We start from the raw sequence: 21,264 nt of genomic DNA, 5'->3' as shown, positions 1-21,264 counted from the left end.
CTGCATAACCACAATGAGAAGAGCACGTGACCGACCGACCCATGACAGCGAGTTATGGGTTGACCAAGGCAGCAGGATTAATCCACAATTAAGGGTTGTTTAGTACAACCCTAACCATGAACCAACCCCCTAATTCGGCCCACCGACAAAGGCTCATTAAGGTAATATAAATAGCACACATTCCAAAAACTAGGTACGTCATTATCGACAGTACTCTGACACCCGAGTGCCGACACCTTGACTAACTTGAGCGTTGGAGTGTCTTCTGCAGGTATCACTCCCACCTGTGGAGTCAGACGATTGAGAGAAGGAAGGCAAAGCGAGAAGCTTGGAGCGTCAGTGACCGACCAAAATATAGAAGAAATCGTTCTCTAGACCCCAAACCCGTTCGAGAAGAGAAACTATTTTATATAATTTTAAATTTCGTATGTAACATCCTTTAATAAACCAAGCTAACCCAAGCTTGTTGCACCTAATACTTAGAACTTCATACGCCGTTGTGGAAGAAAAGAAGAAGAAAAACTGCAATCACTTGTACAACATAAACATGGAAACAGTAAATGCTGCAATATTTAGACTCATAAAGATGCACCCAAAATTACGGTGGGATGTATTAATAATGTGTTCCGAATGTAGGGACGGCTATGCTCATGACTAAGAATGCTTATGCGACGAATGTCTCCGAGAATCGACATCTTAGAATAATTTATTATAATTGTTTTAATATTATAAATAAATTGTATATCATTAATAATATGATATATTACACATTTTAAAGAATGTAGAATATATTTTGGATAATAAAAAACAACTGACTATAAGATGGACATATAAAAAAAAACAAAAAATTATAAAAAGAGAAAACATAGAACAAGACAGAGACAATTAATCATTATTGGCTTAGAGTCCCACAATTCATGTTCATAAAAAATTTAAACTATTTTTAAGACATTAATTAATTTGTCTCAAATATATAAGTCTAGTACTTATTTCTGAACCATCCACCTAATGAAAAGTATATTCAATTCAACCATTTCTTTGTGCACATAAATTCCACTACTTTATTACGCAAAGTCTGAACTTCTTCCCATTCATGAATATTGACCCATTAGTAAAAACAAGAAACGTTATTAATTGAATGTAGTTCTTTTTCTAAACTGAATGAGGTAAAACAAGTGATTTTAGCTTTTAGTTGTTGATGAAAAATATGAAAAATCAGATTTGTTTATATATATATATATATATATATATATATATATATATATATATATATATACACGATTAACTAGGGTTGGGCTTTGGTTGCACAATCACGTTTAATAAGAAATAAAAATTACCTTCATTTGTTAGATTGCCCTTAATACTAAAAACAATTCATTAATTTCGTTGTTTGTATGTGCATATATATGGAAGTTAATAATAAAAACAATGTTCTTATATAAGTCAAGTTATTGAAAACAATAAATAATATGAAATACGTATTTTTGTTGATCTAGAAATGTATTGAACTCAAATGTATTGGTATGTCTAGACTAGTAGTACTCTTGTGTTTTTTCATAGAATTATGTCTTTGGGAGGAATACTAAAAATACGAGCGCGTTTCAGTTACGAATAAAACAAATATTACATTTTCATTAAAATTATATGTTTTTTGTTCTTTTTTTAATCATAAATAATCGTTAAGCATTTAGTAAGTAGCATGATTGTTAAATTAATAGAAAAAAAAAGGTTAACTACTCTACTTTGGAAAATGACCATGAAAAAAAGAATTGTATTGCATAAAATAATGAATCAAAATATTTGATATCTATATTAAATTGAGTGACGTAAAAAACATGTTATTTAACACAATGTAATATTTACTTAAAATTTATTAAAAGTTGTAAAATTATAAAAAAATTCACCAAAATATATAATTTTTAGTCAATAATAAAAAGATGATGTTTTGTTTTAAACTAAAGCATATTAAAAGGAGAAGTTAAAGTTTCACTTTTTTTTTATTTAAAATAATTTAGTGGTGATGTTATAATGCAAAAAAAGAGAAAGCATTGTAAAATGTCAGCAAAAGAAGGTTTCATTTGGTGGGTAGAGGAACCTGCGTTTAATCTCAACAAAAATTCTCTTTCAAGAAGAATGAACAATCAAATCACTCTATTTATTCAATAAAATCGAATCTCTTCTGCAAAACCAAATCAAAATCTCAGACTCATGGGTATCAATAAATGCAACTATATACGTAATTTACGACTTTTTTTTATAATTTCTGCAATTTATAATCACTATATTATTTGAAATATAAAGAATGTATAGTCTGTAGGATGTTTCGGTCCTAATAATAATAATAACAACGGTCTCTGTTGTCCATCTTTTCATCACCAAAGGTCCACCTTATAGTCACAACGTTTAGAAACAATCTTCGCTTGCGCCGTTAACTCGTTCACCGTCACATCGCAGTCCACCTTAACGGTAATCTTCCACGTCTTAACGGACCCCACTTTTATTCTCACAGGCGCCCTGATACTAACGGTCAACGGCACTTTCCGTTTGGTCTGCGAACCCACCAACGACCTTTGGTCCTCGCTGCTCAGCTCGATTCCGTTACCCTTTAAAACCATCCCGAACACTGTCACGTTATTTGACGGCTGGTGAAACGCCGGAAGTGCGCCGTTACAGAGCCTCGCGTCGTTGTAAAATACTTCGGCGGAGCTATCCTTCAGATAATAGATTCCGATCTTGTCGTTGGGGTTATCGGCCTTGACGGTGACATTGAACTCCGGCGAGATCGCCGCATCGAACGACGGCGACGTGACGTTAATTCCTCTGACGGCGATGTTTTCGATGGAGTACTTCGGCGCCTCTGGACGGAAAACGAGATAGAAGATGCCAGCGGCGATGCCTAGGAGCACGACGAAAATAAAGAGGAGTCCGATGAGCCAGCAGCAGCAGCAGCAGAATCGGCTCCGGCTGTGCTTCCGGCGAGTGTATTGGTCGTAGCGGCGGGCGTTCTCCGCCGGAGGAACGCGGTAGACTTGATCCTTGGGGATCTTGATGACGTAGGTTCCAGGTGAAGGCACCGGCTTCTCCGGCGGCGGTGGCCGAATCGGTTGTGGAACGACGGAGGAGTCCTGAGGTGAAGCTGGTTGTGATTCGGCGGAAACAGGAGGCGAATCGCGGGGGTGAACTCGGTCAGCCATTGAGTGAGTCAGTGACGAGTCAATAAACTATCTGCAAATGCAAATGCAATTGAAAAGGAAACGTAAATGCAAATGAAATCAGAATTTCGAATCGAAGAGAGAAGAATGAGTGAGGGTTGCAGCGGTGTTTAGGTGCTTGTGTTTGACTGTATATGAATCAAACGGTTTACGCGTGCAATGGAATATCCACGCGGTTTAGGGATATTAATATGTGAAATTTAAGTAATATTATATAAAAAAAAGTTATTAAAAAAATTAATTAATAACGAAACAGTTTTTTGTTTGATGATGATGATAGTAAAAAAGAACACACAGATCATAATGTTGCATTGCACGTTGAAAGCACCATTAATTATTAATTATTAATTTATTATTTTAGATAACCCACAAAGACCTATTTATTTTTCAAATCTCGCAAAAATAATTAATAAAACCGTGAGCGGTGATTATTAATAGAGTTTTTAATTGTATGAGACCAAATTTAAATTATGAAAATAAATTATTGTAAAAGAAAATACATAAATTTTTTTTTTTCATTTGACATGTGGAACTTAAAAAGTTTAAAAATGTAATTTAAATTAAGATTGATAAAAAAAAAGAGGGGAAATGGAGTACAGTTCACGGTGTGATGAATCAATCACAGTTGGGAAGTTTGGAAGAAAGAAGAAGCAAAAGGTGTATTTGGATGTTCCAAATGGATAGTTAACCTTCTTTAGTGGGATTCCTTTTGGGTACTTGCTAGTTGGCACTTTGCCAAACGCGGTTTTGTTTTTTTCTTATGGATTATTTCCTTTATATTCTACACCAGATTTATATGCTTTATTATTTTAATCTTATTTGTTTATTTTCCCTTTTCTTGAAATGGTCTCAGGGGTCAATTCTCCGCAAGTGTTTTTTCCTAATACTTTACATAATAATTGATTCAATTATTATTAAATCAACGTCAATTTAAAAAGTTTATGTACGTTATAATTAATTTGATAACAATTAAGAAGTTAAATTTATAATCAATTCAACTTTAATATTTGCATTTCAAATTATCCATTGAATAAGAAAAATATAAAAAAGTGGAACTGAGAAAACTTCACCAAAAAAATTAATTGTCTTGCAAAATAAAATTAACTTTCATGTTCCACATAGAGAACAGTTAGGTAGTTTACACAACCAAAAAAACACTGTTTTCCTTCAAAATATTTCTATGATTTTTTTTTATATGGAGATTACATTCAACAAATCTGTTTTCAGTAACGCAATTATTACATAAATGTGACGTTAATAATTAAAATAATTGTGAGTAACTGTTTTTTTTTTAGGATTAGGAGATTTAAAGGTGACTAAGAATGATAATTGCGTTTTTAAATTAAATTTTAAAAGCTATAAATAGGAAATTAAATATATATTTTTTTAAAATTAGTATGTCTCTAAAATTTCAATTATTTGTATTTATTTTTAACTTGTTTATATTCTTTAATTGCTTTTTTTATAATTATTTTCTTCATTTTTGTTAAAAGTTAAGAAACAGGTAGGAGTGTGTCTAACTTAACTAGATAGAACTTTATTTCAAGTAAAAAAAAATTACTACTATACTACTCATAGATATAATAATATACGAGTTATACTACATTAAAAAAAAAAATAAAGATAAAAATGTTTTTGGATCATGTACGATTTAGTCATTTACAAACACATAAGCAAGGCTGAACATGCATAAAAAAGGACATATGTGTATATAGGTATATGTATATGTATATGAATACTATCATATTACATGAATTAAGACATAATCATTGTTAATTAATATGCATGAATTTTCAACCACATTCCAGTTTTTTTTATCAGTTAAGTCATTAAACATGTAGCAGCCCTTTTAAATGAATTCAAAAGTATGAGCAGAAAAGGAAGAAAAGGAAGAGATTTTACTGAGTTTGGATCACAGCATTACTCCATTGATTGCAGTGATGGCAAAATGGTGGATTAACGTCTTCTAGCATTATCAGTTATTACACAGAACAGTACAGCAAAAATGATCAATATACACAACCTGCCCATTGAAGGGTTGAAAAGAATGAATGTCCTTTGATAAAGAATTTCGTTTCATATCCTGACTTGTTTGTTATAATGCCTGTTGAGTGCTGTCATCAAGGGACCAAAATTCAACAAAATTGAAAAGCAACTTGAACAAATTAAGCAACTATGTAGATAATGAGGATGATGATGATGATGTTAGTGGTTAAGGCTATGATATGATCAGCAACTCTACCTTATTGTTGAGAGATCATCAAAGACGGTTTTCATGTCAGGCCTATCAGATGCTGGAAGGATGCATCTAAGAGCCACCTTTAGCATGTCATCAAGAACTTTTGAGGATTTTTCCCCATTATGCTTGTCCACTAGAGACCTATCAAAGCACTGGCTTGAACGGTCTTGTTCAGCCAAAAACCTCACCCAGTCAGTGAGGTCAACCACCCCAGGAATCCCAGAAACTATTTCTCCAGAATTTCTTCCTGTTAGGAGCTCTAACAAGACCACTCCAAATGCATAAACATCACTTGTCAAAGAAGGGCATGGCTTGCTTGATCTAGCAAACTCCGGAGGCCGGTAACCGAGTGCACCGGCATTCAGAACTTGCTCGGTAGTACCTGCTGCAGTGAGTATCCTGTGCAGGCTGTAGTCTGTGAGGAGGACATTTCTGTTGGGAGTTTCTAGCAAAATGTTTGTGGATTTGAGATTGCCATGAGGTATGGCTTTCTCATCGTGTAAGAAATGTAGACATAGCGCCACCTCTGTAGCCACCCTCAGCCTTTCATCAAGAGTCAAAGGATGGAGATTTGTTTTATCTACTTCTGCATAAAAATAAAAATAGAAGAAACAGTTAAACAAAACTGGCTCCATGCAGAGAAATCAAATTCTATGTGGCTATTCGCCCTTCAACACCCAAAAATATCATGAGAAGTATAATAACTAGAAAGCCTAGGTTTAATGCTGCAATCAAACATGAAGCTATAATCTCACCATGGAGATAAATGTCCAAAGATTGTGCATTCATGTAATTTGATATGATCAGTTTTTCATGTTCCTTTGGCCCCAGATAGTAACCCTGAATAGAAACCAGGTTTGGATGCTTGATAGTCCCTAGTTTCTTTATTTCCCTTGCCAACTCCTTTTTTCCTTTGGTTATTCCTTCTCTTAACCATTTGATAGCCAATGCATGATGACCAGAGTCAAGTGTCGCTTTGTAAAGTGTTCCATGGCAACTCCTGCCAATAACTTCTGCTGGAGCACATGAAAGTTCTTCCGCAGTTAGTACCAAGGACCCATCAAATATATGCAAGTCTCCAACCAGTTTATCTGGAGAGGATACTTGGAGGGAACCAGGATTCTCAAACTGATGGCTTTTAGAAGATGAAGGATTTGAAGGTGATAAAATAGACATTGGGGAATACATTCCTTCCGCCTTCTTACCTAACTCACTACGGCCAAGATTCATAGGCTTCTCTCCCACTGGATGAATATTGCTTGCAGCATCAGAAGAGCCCCTTTGAGAAGGTGGTAATGCTTCCAAATTTCTGTAAGCTGCCTCTATATTTGATGTGAAAGTACTCTCTTGAGTGATGCCTCTTGCTTCATTTTGTTTAGAAGTAATTTCTTTTTCATGATGAACCTTATAATAAATTATTATGCCCACAAAAGCCATCACAAAAGCACCAGCAACCAAAGATGCAATCAGGGCAATTCTAGTGGCAGACCTTTTATGTAACCGATGTTCCCTCAAACCTAGGTTGGAAGTATCTTTTGGTGATGATTGCAAAAGAGGAAACACCAGCATAGGATTTCCTGGATGAAATGCCGATTCAGGAAAATGCTTTATGTTTTCAGGTACAACACCGGAAAAATTATTGAAGGACACATTTAATACTCTCAACTCATCTGGAAGGTCATCAGGAATAGTACCTTCCAATTTGTTGTTGCATAAATTGAGATATGATAAATTGTGAAGGCTGCTCATATTTGAAGGAAGAGTCCCACTCAAGTTGTTGTGTGAAAGATCAAGAAACACCAGACTAATATTTTCAGTAGAAACTAGTGGAGTATTAGGAGGTTGAACTTGAATAGGAATTAATCCAGAAAACTTATTGTTGGAGAGATTAAGATTAATCAATTTGGTTGAGTAAAAAAAGCTTGGCAGGAGGACCCCAGAAAGCTGGTTGAGGCTAAGATCGATCTCCTTTAGTTCTGGATATGTTCCCAAAATTGGTGGGAGAAAGCCCTCCAATAAGTTATTGGATGCCTTAAGTTCAGTTAACCTTAAAAATTGAGAAGTTTCGTTTGGAAGCATTCCTATCAATGTGTTGGTACTTAGCTGAACAACTTCCACATAGTTACCCCAATATCCAATCCTTGAGAAATTACCTGACAGTGTGTTATTACTCAAATCTATGACAGCACAATGGCCTACCCTGAGAGGTAAGGGGCCATACAACTTGTTTGAAGATAAATTAAGCTTCCTCAGAGTCACCGAGGTAATAATTCCAATGGGACCTACAAAGAAAGTTTAAATTGTAAAGAAAAGGGTAAGCAGAAACTCATTGAATAAGACATTTTGGAAGCCATGGCATGGCATAGCCATGTGTGATTTTAAAATATTATGACTAAAATTGATGAATAAGTTAAATGCACAATAATGTGGTAGAGACAAAGTAGACCAAGATTTCTAAGTGTACAATAGATTGTTTACCACGTGTTGCATATGTTTGGCCAGATTTGAAAGCACTTCCAAAGTCTATATCTATACAAAATAAAATGACCTCTACAAGGATTAAGGGATGACTACATAAAAACTGTAAAACCTGGACACCAAATTCACTGCAGATATATGTTACCACATGAAATTTCTTAAAGATCTAAAGGTCTGATGACAGTTGCATACCTGGCGGCATACTATCCACAAGGTTCCCCTTAAAAGAAGGTTTAACATCAACATAATAGACTGATGCTGATGATATGCAACCAAAATACTTGAGTTAATTTTTTAACATACTGTGTCTTTTGTAATCAATGCAGCCTTCGTTAGTACTTAATTGGCTCAGAGAGTGACGTTTGAACTTAACTTATCTATCAATAGGTGGAACCTGGTATAGAAACTTCAAATTGAAGAAATATTAAGAATTTGAGAAGTCCACTAATGATCTTTTATTTCAGTCAATATTGATCAAGAATAGACTTTTATTTCAGTTTAGTGATCGTATAGTACTTTCTTCTACAACCTTCTTCCTAGAACAAATGGAGCCATCGAGGATATGGAAAATATCTTATTTATTCCATAGAAGAATAATCCCCTAATGGGTCTATCAAAATAACAAAATAGTAGAAAATGGCATTAGAAAGATAGTTGCAGTTTCATATTTCAGTAACTATACAGAAGCTTGATATGGGTTATTGGCAGTAGTTTTTCACACCCAAAACTTCATTTATGAATGAGTTAGCAAAACTGATAGAAACACAATGGGAGTAGACTACCAGTTCAATTGCATCTTACGTTTAGGTTTACAAACTAACATTTAAATAAAAAATGTTTTACTTTAAAGAAAGAACACAAACACAATTTACCCAGAAAAGATAGATGGTACCTTCAAGCTTGTTTTGACTAAGATCAAGTTCAGACAACATCATTGAACTTTCCTTCAATAGGGCTTCTGGCAGCAAACCAGTCAGCTGGTTGAAGGCAAGTCGAAGAATCCGAAGAGATACCACAAAAGTAAAGGAAGGTATATTACCCTCTAACTGATTATTACTAGCATCAAAGACCTCTAAACTGTCAAGGTATGGCATACCATCATGAGCAAATAACTCACCTTTCAAGGAATTGTGGCTAACATTTAAATATTGAATTGAGGAGAGAAAAGATTCATCTACAAGTCCCAAGTCCAGTGCACCAGAGAAGCTGTTGCTGCTTAAGTCAACATATAGCACACTGCTCATCTGATAAAAGATATGCATAATATCCCCAGAAAAGTTATTCATGTGCATATCTAAATACTTCAACTGCTCAAGTTTGTGAAACTCAATAGTAAGAGTGCCTCCAAGTTCATTAGAAGAAAGATTCAGATATACTAACTTGCGCAACTGAACGAAGTTAGAGAGTAACGGTCCATTAAACTTGTTGAGGGACAAATCAAGATATTCAAGTGATTCCATTGTAGCAGCATGTGTGAGCTCTCCTGTGAACTGGTTGTTCACAGCTGACAAATTGCGAAGCATTGCAAGGCCACTAATTGCCGGGAAATTAAACTCACCAACCAAACCAGCATTATCCAGAGTGATTGATATAACACTGCCTTCACTACACCATATTCCATACCAGTTCCTAGGACATCCATCCGAATCTAAAGACTTGGAATTCCAAGAATTAAAAACAAATCCAGAAGGGTCATTCTGAATACTTTTCTTAAATTCAAGGAGAGCATCAATATCTGAATTCCCCAATGCAATAGACACCAACAGCAATAGCATCAACCAGATAGCCTGCATGCCTTTCCTTGTAGCTCCTACTCCAACCATCAATCAACAACACAAATACATATGACTGTATGAGGGAATGTGCCACTGGAAGTGAGAGCAAAGGGGCAACTGTAAACAGAAATTTGAAGGCAAAAAATTAATTTTAGAGCATATTATTCTATAATAATGTAACGCAAATTGAAAATCACTTCTTGTTACTACAATTACGAATCTCGGGTAAAAAAGAGAGAAACAAAAACCTTAAATGCAACAACACTAACGATAATGTAAGAATTATTAGACAAGGAACCTATGCTTCTTGCTGCACATTCATAATCCCCGCCCCACAAAAAAGGCAAAAAAGTAAACAATGATGCATTCTCACCTTCTTACCTCGTAATTCACAAGAAGTAAATGAAGCATATACGCCTAACAGAAGCAACAATGCTAACCAAGGTGAGTAGAAGAACAAATTCAGAACAAAAAACCCCAGTAAGTTTCTGCTGTTGGAAAACCAATGGTTCTGAGAAGATGAGGTTATAAATCTGAACAAGGGGGTGAGTGAGGTGAAATGCAATGTGGCAAACAAATGATTGAGAGAAAGTAATGATTTTGAGAGAAGGGTAGAAGCAGAATAGAGTGATGAAAGAAGAAGAGTGAGGAAAACATTAACTGAGAAACATGGTAGGTAGGTTGCTGTTTTATCATGTCATGATTAACAAAATCATATACAGAAAATATTATAATATCTGAAAAAAAGTCATATATATAATTGCTTTTTCCTTTTTTTATAACTTTTTTGGTAATAATTATTTTTCTCTTTTTTTTTCTCTCATATTGTTTTGTATAAGAAAAGTGAATTCAGAAGAAGAAACTTTTTAGGGAAGAAAGGGTTTGTGAGAGACAAGGTGTGTTGTTGTCCCAGATACAATGAAGTAGTAGACCTCGTTAGCTGCACCTTTGACTCTATGAATGAGTTTGGTTTTGTTCCGAAGGTTTTGGCAATGTGAAATTTTATAGAAAACGTAAGGAATTAGACGTGTTAGTGTTATTACAGGAGTACATCACAATCACTTTTAACCACAACTTTCTACTTCCTAAGCATCCAATGCAAAAACGCGTATTGTCATTTTCAACTCTAACTATTTTGTGCCCCATCTTTTATCATAGCAAAAAAAATACACAAGAAAGAAGATTTTTTTGTTCCCACTCTCACTGTTCTTTCATTTAATCATAAAATACTAATTTATTAAATTTCTTTTTTTTTAATATTTTAAATATATGTTTATTGAATGTTCTATATAACAGATGAAATCAAATTATATCAAAAATACAAATCCCACTTTATAAATGCTTTCTATAAGAATAAGTGGTAGTTTGGTGGGTTTTTTTCCTTGCAGTCGAGGGGTAAGACAAGGTGATCCATTGTCTCCTTTACTTTTCTGTCTTGCAGAGGAAGTTCTTAGTAGAGGTCTCTCTAAGCTTGTGAATGATAAGAAGATTTTAAATATGGCCAGTCCGCACGGTTATCTCACTCCCTCTCATATTTTGTATGCTGATGACATATTTATTTTTTGTAGGGGGGATGTTAAGTCTCTTAGAAATTTGAGTTCTTTTCTTAAAACATATGGTGATTTTTCTGGTCAATATATTAATAACTCTAAAAGTAGTTTCTTCACCATGGATAATTCTCCAAGATTTGTCACCAAAATTCAAAATATTCTTTCCTGTAGTCATGGTTGTTTGCCTTTCCATTATTTAGGAGTACCTATCTTTGTTGGTGCTCCAAAGTGTCAGTTTCTTCAACCTTTGGCTGATAAAGTTAAATTGAAGCTAGCATCTTGGAAAGGTAAATCTCTTAGCATGATGGGTCGAATTCAGCTGGTCAATACAGTGATTACTTGATCTCTAACTTATAGCTTTAATATGTATAAGTGGTCTGTTTCACTTATTAAGCAAGTTGATCAGTGGTGTCAGAATTTTATTTGGACTGGTGATATTCTGAAAAAAAGGTATTGCTACCGTTAATTGGGGGAAAATTTGTTCACCTCTCGAGGATGGAGGCTTGAATATCATTAATCTTCATCATGAAAATAATGCATATCTTCTTAAGCTTGCTTGGAACTTTGCTTATAGCGACAAACCTTGGTCTTTACTCTTGAAAGCCAGGGTTCTTAAATCAAAATATGAATTTCGAACGGTTTATAGATCTTCCTCTCTCTGGCCTGGAATTAAGCAATTTTATTCTACCATACTTGACTATACTTATTGGACTGTTGGTACAAGTTCTTTTATTAATTTCTGGAATGATAAATGGTGCTCTACTACTTCTTTAGCAAATATTGCAGGGGTTATCTGATGGTGTTAGCATTCCGGATACAATCTCTCAATTTTGGACAGGTTGTGATTGGAATATTCCCTTCTCTTTACAGCAGATGCCTCTTTTTTTTAATCATATCATGATTAGAGAGGAACAGGATATTCCTAATTGGATTCTAAATGAGTCTGGTCGTTTCACTCTTAAATCGGCTAGGACTTATTTCTTGGAACCAGGAGTTCCAGGTGGTTGGGGTAAATTCATTTGGTCTTCATCTATTCCGTCTTCCAAAACTCTAGTACTCAGGAAAAATTTTCATGGGCGACTTCCTACATATCAACATATTCAGAATAAGGGTTTGCATATATGTTCTATGTGTTCGCTTTGTGAAAAGCAAGAGGAATCTATTCAACATCTATTTTTTGAATGTTCTAACGCATTGCATATTTGGAGTTGGGTACGACAAATTTTTCTTACTTCTCATTTCTCTAATAAGGATGATCTACTTTCTTTTATTAAGAGTGATGGTACTCCTTTGGTTAAATTGATTAAGCTTGCGGTGATAACCTTTTCTATATGGATGATATGACGTATGAGGAATTATGCTAGATTTCAGGATAAGATTGGGGTTTCTAAGGCTATTTCGATAATTAAAGATTTAACTTGTCTAGTGGGAAATTCGTCTAAAGCTTCAATGAAGAATGATATGTTGGACTTCAACGTGATTAAGTTTTTCGGTATTAAGACTCGTAGTGGTAAAGTTCTTCGTCCTCTTCCTATTAGATGGGAATTTCCTTCACCAGGCTGGGTCAAAATTAATACTGATGGGGCTGCTAGGGGGTATCCTGGTCTTGCTACTTGTAGAGGTATTTTTCGTGGGAGTATGGGAGAATTTATTGGTGCTTTTTCAGCGTTTCTTGAAGTTCAAACTGCTTTGGTTGCTGAGTTTTATGGAGTTATACATGCTATGGAGGAAGCTCAAAAAATGGGACTTACTAATGTCTGGCTTGAATGTGATTATGCCTTGGTTTGTGCTGCGTTTACTGCTAGGACTAATGTTTCGTGGATGCTTCAGAATCGATGGAATACTTGTCTTAATTTTTGTGGGACAATCAGGTTTAGGGTAACTCATATTTTTCATGAAAGGAATGCGTGTGCTGATAAGTTGGCTAATTTAGGATTTATTCATAGAGAATCTTTTCATTGGTATAATAGACTCCCAGCTAGTCTGTTCTTAGAATTCTTTGTGAATAGGTATAATCTACCTATGTATCGTTTGTGTTAACATATGGGTTTTGGTCTAGTCCCCCCATATTTTTTTTTCTTTTTTTTTCTTTTTTTTTAATAATATTTTTTTTCATGTGATGGCAGATGATTGTTGTTACTTGAGGTGTCAGCTTAGCTGAGATGTCAAGTTGCATAATGATGCCTAACACGAAAATTTTATAAAAATAAATAAACAATTAAACTAAGTATGGAAAAAATAAAAATTGCATGGCACAGTGGAAAAAGACATACAAAATGAGACAAATTAATCTATTATTAACAATAATAAATAATTATACATTATTTACAGATTTATTATTATTTATTTATTTAAAATAGATGTACATTGAAATATCAAGTATTACAATTTTTAATTTATAATACTAAAATCTCAAATATTATACTATTTTTCATTTATTTATAATAATTGTGGATTAATGTGTATAATAGTAAATACATATTACATTGAGATTATTTTTAATGTAATAAATGTAACTTAGTATGAGTTGTGGGATGAATATATTGAGAACTCTCCGCTGTATTCAATATTAAAAAATTATTAAATAAAAATTAATTTTAAAAATTAAAAATAATTAGTTATTATATTGATTAAATTAAATATTATTTTAGAAATTAAAAAAATTATTGATTTCTAAGTTAGTTTTTATTATTAAATTTGGTACCACAGTTAATTAGATACCAATTTAAAAATTATTTATCAAACTAATTTAAACTAATAAACTTGTAGTCCTTAAATCTAATTTAGTGAATAACAATTAATTATTTTTTCTCTCTAAACTTAGTTTTTACTCAATATTTTTTTTAATTATAAGTAAAAAGAAAAATATAAAGAGATAAATAATTTTGAAATTATAATATATATCAGATTCTTTTACACTCAATAACTAATATACATTTCTTAGAAATACATATGATATCTTAATGGTTGCTCTCACAAGTGATTGGTTTGCAGTTGGCAATACGTTAATGATTGTTGTGTAATAGTCTCTCCACCTAGCTGGTTTGTGGCTAACAATGCACTCATAAACTCTACTAAATATACTTGTTTAATTTTTTCCACCAACATTTTAGAAAATATTTTACTTGAGTTTTTCATTTTTTTTCATTATTATATTTTTTTTAGTTTTATATTAATAACAAATCAAAATTAATATTTACAATTATTAAAAACGAAACAGATGACATAATCGTTCTAATATAATTATATACATTATCTTATAAATTTAAATTTGTTTAATATACTTTTTATTATAAAAATACTAATATATATATATATATATATATATAATAATAATAAAAATAAAAATACACAAAGTAAAAATAATCTTAATAGAAAATTTTATATATATATATGCACTGATCTATACAATACAATAAAAATAATTGAATTATAGGTATCACGGATTTAATTTTTAATTTAAAAAGTAATAAGCATTTTTCTTATAAGATTTTTAATTCAAAATTATAATTATGTAAATGTACTGTTAAATCACTATTGTCGACAGTTAATTAGGTTTTATTTAAAATTTTTATAATTAACGTTATCTAATCGGGCATGTAGAGTATGTTTAAGTCAATTACTTCCTACACCCAATTAATTGCTTACTGTACTTGATAAATTTTTTAAAATCCCATTTTGTCTTTATCTTCTTTAATATTTGCAGTAGAAGTTTCTGGACGCTCATGTCCGTAAAAGGAAAATGGTTTACAGATATGATCATCCAAAATATAGGGTTCTGTATCCCGGATATACATATCCGGAAGAGTTAAATGTGTTCTGGATATGGAGATGTGGAAATATACACACAATCTTTTGGACAAAGCCATCCGCAGCACATAAATCACTTTCGGATAAGAAAATCTAGAAGTCAAAAATCACTTGCGCATAAAAGTATTCGGAACACACATGGCATGTTAAAACTCATCTTGTCTTCTCCGATGGCTTCGTTCTCTATCGTTGTCGAACTCCCTCACAGACGATGCTTCAATGACCACAACAATGGACGTCCTTCGCTCCTAGGTTTGTGTTTGTTGAAGGGCTCGTTCAAGTGAACCTTCCGCTGACTCTGAGGAGAAATGCAAACAGAAGAATGGAAGAACGAAGGAGGCGGTGGTGGCTACTGCATTGCCTGGGTAAATGAAGGGGGTTGGGTGTTGTGATTGGGTGTGTTGTGATTGGGTGCAGATTTCAGTTAACCTAATTTCAATTTCATTAAAGATATTTTAGTATTTTCGCATAAACAATTGAGAGTTAGTCTAAATTGATTGGGTGCAAGGAGAATCAGTTCATCTTTAATTAAAAGTGGTCCTAATTCTTAATTTGTCACATGCAATTTTTTCATTGGTATTTCATTAGTCCTATGTGCTTGTTAATTTACATATAATTATCATGAATATTGTATTAGAGTTAATCATATATATATAATATCATTTTTTGTACTCATTTTATTATTATTTTTTTCTTATTCGTACCTATTCTATTATAAATATACAATAAAAATGGAAATAAAACGTGTGATAGCATGTTTTGTTGGCCAACCATTTAGGTGGCAAGTTTAGTACACGTCAATAACATCAATAGATTTTAATATCTTGTTTAGTGCATCAATTATCCTCTTATATATATATAGCTGGTTGTAATCAAACAATTTATGCCCACATCTTTTAAGGAATTATCTGTCATAAAAAAAATTGTATTCAATTTCTGAGTGCAAGAACTTGACCAATTAACAGAAGTTACAAATTTTCAAATATAATCTGTTTTTGATTGAGTGGATCAAGAGAAAACATGTGGTTGGATACAAAAAAATCTTATAATATGAAAGATTGCATAATCACATTCTCTTAGATTGTTTTTAATGTCATAATTAACATCATTTATCATTTAGGAGAAACCAGACAAAAAGTTACACACATAAAAATATCCTACAACAAAACATGGTTAGGCTTCCATTGTATACGTCTAACTAACAAATCATTTGCGTAAATGACCAATCTATATTTGAAAACTTAATTTTGGTTACTAATCAAATGTGTAATTAACTTTGACCCTCAACTTCAGCAACAAAACTAGGATTAAATAACACAAAATACCTTGTGCCTTTCTGAAAAGTGAAAAACAACAATCCCAAATAGATTTTATCTGTGATAGACTCAAACCAATCTCAAAATCAACCATCAATGGTAAATGTTTTTTCTTGTAGTTGGTGATCTTTTAATTATTTACAATTCATTTGTTTTCCTTCAATGAGTGAAATCATGTTACATATTTGTAGAAAACACATCTTGTGATTCCTCCTATGAACCTAACCTCATTTTGTGTTTGGTGTTGTTGGCTTAATATCCACCACATCTCATTCCTGTGCAGATGGGTTTGATTTGAAGTGATGCAGATCATGTGTTTGCGTATATGCATATTATAACTTAGTGATGTCAAAAATAATATTTTCTTTTTGTTACAGATCCACTTTGTGCTTCTTATCAGTCGACAAGGAAAAGTGAGGCTCACAAAATGGTATTCACCATACTCTCAAAAGGAGAGATCCAAGGTACCTGTCTGTCACCAATTATAATGATGATTCATGGCAATTACAATTACTCCAATATTTAGATATGAGTCATCAATGTAGTTTTATCACTGAAACTGCATGTTGAATCTCCACAATTCCACTATAAGACAAAAACAAACGAAAGAGATATTGAATCTATTTGATATAATAGGTATGAAACATCTAATAGCAATGACTCTTATGCCAAGACTTTAACCTTTTATGGTAGTTTGTTGCCTTCTGACACATATTTTTCTTCTATTGAAATTAGGTGTATACAACATCATTGTTTAACTTGTTTCTTCTTTTGTTTGATCTATTTCTTAATTGTTTTGGAAGATAATTAGAGAGCTATGTGGGTTAATTATCTCTAGAGCTCCAAAGCTGTGCAACTTTGTGGAGTGGAAGGGACTCAAAGTTGTTTATAAAAGGTGGATCAAGATTGTTACCTTCATTGTTTTTTAATGCACGGTTAACAAAATACATTGAACAGTAAAAATTGTGAGTCACTTAGTTTTGGTTATTGATCAGATATGCTAGTCTCTACTTTTGCATCTGCAATGATGAGGAAGACAATGAATTGGAGACCTTGGCCATTATTCATCACTTTGTTGAGACATTGGATCGCTATTTTGGCAGTGTTAGTATCAGATACTGTTGAATTCTAAAACTCTTCATAAATTTTACTCATACCCTGGTTTTGTTTCTCTCCCACTTTTCCTATCAGGTCTGTGAACTCGATTTGATCTTTAATTTCCATAAGGTATTTTGTTTCTTCTCTTTTTATAGACAAAAAAAAATTTACACAACAAGAATTTTTGCTTAGAAAAAAAACATAACAATTGAACATTAAAATTAGAATCACTATGTTGCATATGTGGTTAAAATTGCACATGATGTTGGTAGGCATATTTTATACTGGACGAAATTTTGCTAGCTGGAGCCATGCAGGAGACTAGCAAGAGAACAACTTTGAGACTCATAGGTGCACAGGTACAAATCCTCTTCTATGTTTTCCACAAATATTTCACCTGCATTTTTTAATGTTCTTTTTTCTATCACACAATTAAAGATTTATTTTAATAATTTGCATCATAAAAAATTACATTAAAAATCAACCAAAGTTACCCAAGGAAAAGTCCAACTGCAATTGGCCAATAACATTAAAAATACTTAGGAAATTATATAACAAGTTTTTAATCCTCATTTATTTTGATCCTATGACAATGTGTTGCAGGAAGATTTGGTGGAAGTTGCAAAAGAGGAAGCAAGTTCATTGAGTAATATAATTGCCCAGGCCACCAAGTAAAAACATCTTCAAGGGATAGAAATGATCAATTATGCAGCATATCTGCATCAGAAAATTTTCATCCTGGTAAAAATTCATTCTATAGAAAATCATTAAAAGAAATATATGATTCTATTAGAAGCTTTTTTTTTAATATAATATACCTAGTTAAAAGACTTGGTTATTATTTTATTTGAACTGAAATTTTAGGTGTGTTCAATTGTTCTCAGCTACTATATATTGTTTATTGACCATGATATCTGGTTTAATGCTTACATGGTATAGACCAATATTTATTTAGGATAAAAAAGGAGTAATTCATGAAAAGAATGTGAGTCTTTATGAAGAGATGTAACCCTTGTACTTAAAGATATAAAAATGACTCTTTATTCATAAATACATGTGATTCTTATAAAGAGATGTGACTTTTCATTCATTAAGAAATAAATAACTCTTTCGTAACAAATACTTCTGTAGTTAAAGGAGGAATTCCAATAGTTTTGTATATCATAAACCTCCAACATTCTTACATAAATCATAATATTTCATTAATCATTTTCAATTGAGTTTGGTAAAATTAAATAATGTTATTTGACTTTCAGAATTAGTGTGAAATTTTTATTTGATTATATTTAAAATTTTAAAAAAAAATTATTTGTGACTGGAGAACAGTATAAATAATATTTTTTAATAAAAAAAAACTTTTTTCTCCCCTCATGTTTACTTGAACGTTTTTAAAAGATGACCCGTAGCATTAAATAAAAGTCGTGTAAGCTTTTAAATTTCATTTTAATGTCATTATCAAAGTCGAAAGAAATTAAGTATATAAAGATTCAAAAAATCAATTAAATAAATATTTTTTAGTCCTAATTAAATATGTTTTAGTCAATCATAAGATCATGTATTTTTTAAACATTAAATTTATAATAAGTTCAATATTTATTAACATTACACAATGTCTATAAAATATATTCCCATCAAATGCGAATTCATACTAGTCTATTCGACATCAATCTTCCATTGAAAGTAACCTCCAAATACAACTAAGCAAAATGAAAAGGATCATTATAATTTAACATGCTTTTATTATTATTATTATAATAATAATTATTATTATTATTATTATAATTATTATATAGTATGGATAACGCATTGTTTCTATATTTGTTTCTGTACCGGTCGGCACCGGACGACCGCAGTATACTCATGGTAAAATCATCACAAAACCCTGCGTCTTATACGACTCTTCATCCTTCCATGACCTCTAGCCGGACGACCGAATGGTTTATGTCGATTAAATCTAATTTAATCCAGAACGTGGTTACACGTGTAGAAAAGAGCAGTTATGACAACCATTGACGAAGTAAAAACACGTTCTCTAGACCACTCCCCTGGTTTTCAGGAAACCACCAGGCACGACCCAAAGACCACTAAGCATGTCTCTAACCATCAACTGATTGGCCCACATGGCCAAGGCCCAGGTCAACCTACTAAAGGGACTTCTGAAAAGGGGGAAAAGGTACGTTTTCCATACTATCAGAGAATTCACACTTGAGCACCATCGCTGACTTGAGCGTCGGAGTGCAATCGCAGGTACCCCCGCCGGCCGACCGAAGCACGCGAAGAGAAAGAAGACTTGAAGAATAGGACAACCAAGAGTGAAGAAGACACCTTGTATCGACGTGGATCAACATTACTCAGTCCCCAATATCCATACAGGTACAATTGGCGCCCACCGTGGGGCCCGAGTAATCATTATTCCCAGACCCAAGGATCCCAACGCTTGAAGATGGACTCAACGGCAAACAACAATGATATCTCCGAAGAGCATAGGACCATACTCCAAACCCTCCAGATTCAGATACAGGAGTTACTCCAAAAAGGAGTTATCGACCAACTTCGCCAGGATGAAGAAACGAAAAGGCGAGAAGAAGAGCGTCAGCAACACGCAGAAGAGATAGCCCAATTGAAAGAACAGAACAAGAGATTGCTGGACAGACTTGAACAATCTGAACGCGAAGCGCATTCGCGTGCACCTTCCCCACCACCGTTCCAATCAAGAACAAAAACAATAGCCCAGACTACACCTCACATGTCACTCATTCAAAACACCCATCAGAGTGTAAAGCCAGTAACTCCAAACAAGGTAACAAACCCGAGAGGCCATCCGTTCGCTGACAACATCATAGTCACTCCTCTCCCTGACAAGTGGAGGGGCTTAACGATAAATCTTTATGACGGCTCTACAGATCCAGACGAACATCTGAATATCTTTAGAACTCAAATGACCCTTTACACAACCGACCGAACGGTATGGCGTAAAGTCTTCCCCACCTCTCTCAGGGAAGGCCCCCTTGGATGGTTTTCTGACCTTCCACCCAATTCCATCACAAGCTTCGACGCCTTGGAATTGAAGTTCACAACGCAATATGCCACAAGTAGACCTCATCGGACGTCCTCCATGTCCCTTCTAAATGTCAAACAAGAGAGGGGGGAATCGTTGAGAACATTCATGAACAGATTTAGTAAAGTGTGTACGAGCATTCGTAATCTTAATCCAGAAATAGCCATGCATCATTTGGTCTCAGCCATACTGCCGGGGAGGTTCACAGAAAGCCTTATCAAACGGCCTCCATGCGATATGGACGAATTAAGAACAAGAGCAACAAAGTTCATGCAGATAGAAGAACATATTGACTATCATCGAAAAACTTATGCTGAGAACACAAACAAAGGCAAAGGGATTCGTCCCCCCACAGTACCGACCGACCGAGAGCGACATCGCCCCAATAGGGGTCCCCGTTTGCACAGCTACACTTGCCGTTCGGTCTCAAGAACGCAGGAGCCACATACCAGCGACTCATGGACCACGTGTTCCACGACATGATTGGTCGGAATGTGGAGGTATACGTTGACGACATCGTCGTCAAATCAGACTCTTGCGAACAACATGTTTCTGACCTAAAAGAGGTTTTTCAAGCCTTGCGTCAATACCGCATGCGTTTAAATCCGGAAAAGTGCGCGTTCGGCATCAGAATTATTCAGAATTATTTATGCCTCGTCCGGCATCAGAATTATCTTATTACTTTAATGTAATCAGAATTATTTATGCCTCGTCCGGCATCAGAATTA

At 33.7% G+C, this 21,264-nt stretch overlaps 4 protein-coding genes across 8 annotated transcripts; 2 read left to right on the top strand and 2 right to left on the bottom strand.

The window, feature by feature from the left end:
* Window positions 1-2,134: 2,134 nt before the first annotated feature.
* On the bottom strand, window positions 2,135-3,460 carry LOC137823312 (NDR1/HIN1-like protein 13). Its single transcript, XM_068628394.1, has one exon. The coding sequence runs from the start codon at window positions 3,192-3,194 to the stop codon at window positions 2,373-2,375; it is 822 nt and encodes a 273-aa protein (XP_068484495.1). The 5' UTR covers window positions 3,195-3,460; the 3' UTR covers window positions 2,135-2,372.
* Window positions 3,461-5,092: 1,632 nt separating this feature from the next.
* LOC137825732 (probable inactive receptor kinase At5g10020) lies at window positions 5,093-10,662 on the bottom strand. 4 transcript variants are annotated; one of them, XM_068631488.1, is made up of 5 exons: window positions 10,086-10,662; window positions 8,822-9,821; window positions 6,207-7,733; window positions 5,455-6,037; window positions 5,093-5,326 (listed from the first exon to the last, which is right to left on the bottom strand). In XM_068631488.1, exons 2-5 carry the CDS (start codon window positions 9,750-9,752, stop codon window positions 5,308-5,310), a joined length of 3,060 nt encoding a protein of 1,019 aa, XP_068487589.1. In that variant the 5' UTR covers window positions 9,753-9,821; window positions 10,086-10,662; the 3' UTR covers window positions 5,093-5,307. The 4 variants fall into 4 exon arrangements, with proteins under 4 accessions (XP_068487589.1, XP_068487587.1, XP_068487590.1 ...); XM_068631486.1 differs by having other exon boundaries at window positions 5,093-5,316; window positions 10,086-10,624; XM_068631489.1 differs by having other exon boundaries at window positions 10,078-10,409.
* Window positions 10,663-15,061: 4,399 nt separating this feature from the next.
* Window positions 15,062-18,336, top strand: LOC137825492 (AP-1 complex subunit sigma-1-like). 2 transcript variants are annotated; one of them, XM_068631162.1, is made up of 7 exons: window positions 15,062-15,429; window positions 16,758-16,844; window positions 17,184-17,275; window positions 17,376-17,484; window positions 17,572-17,607; window positions 17,751-17,837; window positions 18,082-18,336. In XM_068631162.1, the coding sequence occupies exons 1-7, from the start codon at window positions 15,373-15,375 to the stop codon at window positions 18,151-18,153; spliced, it is 540 nt and encodes a 179-aa protein (XP_068487263.1). In that variant the 5' UTR covers window positions 15,062-15,372; the 3' UTR covers window positions 18,154-18,336. The 2 variants fall into 2 exon arrangements, with proteins under 2 accessions (XP_068487263.1, XP_068487264.1); XM_068631163.1 differs by lacking the exon at window positions 15,062-15,429 and adding an exon at window positions 16,199-16,479.
* A 1,585-nt stretch (window positions 18,337-19,921) lies between these two features.
* LOC137825370 (uncharacterized) lies at window positions 19,922-21,019 on the top strand. The gene has a single exon (XM_068631041.1). The coding sequence runs from the start codon at window positions 19,922-19,924 to the stop codon at window positions 21,017-21,019; it is 1,098 nt and encodes a 365-aa protein (XP_068487142.1).
* The last annotated feature ends 245 nt before the right edge of the window (window positions 21,020-21,264 follow it).

The sequence above is a fragment of the Phaseolus vulgaris genome, chromosome 8 (assembly GCF_000499845.2).
Source record: "Phaseolus vulgaris cultivar G19833 chromosome 8, P. vulgaris v2.0, whole genome shotgun sequence".
NCBI classification, from domain to species: Eukaryota; Viridiplantae; Streptophyta; class Magnoliopsida; order Fabales; family Fabaceae; genus Phaseolus; species Phaseolus vulgaris.
This window is presented reverse-complemented; position numbering and strand designations above follow the sequence as displayed.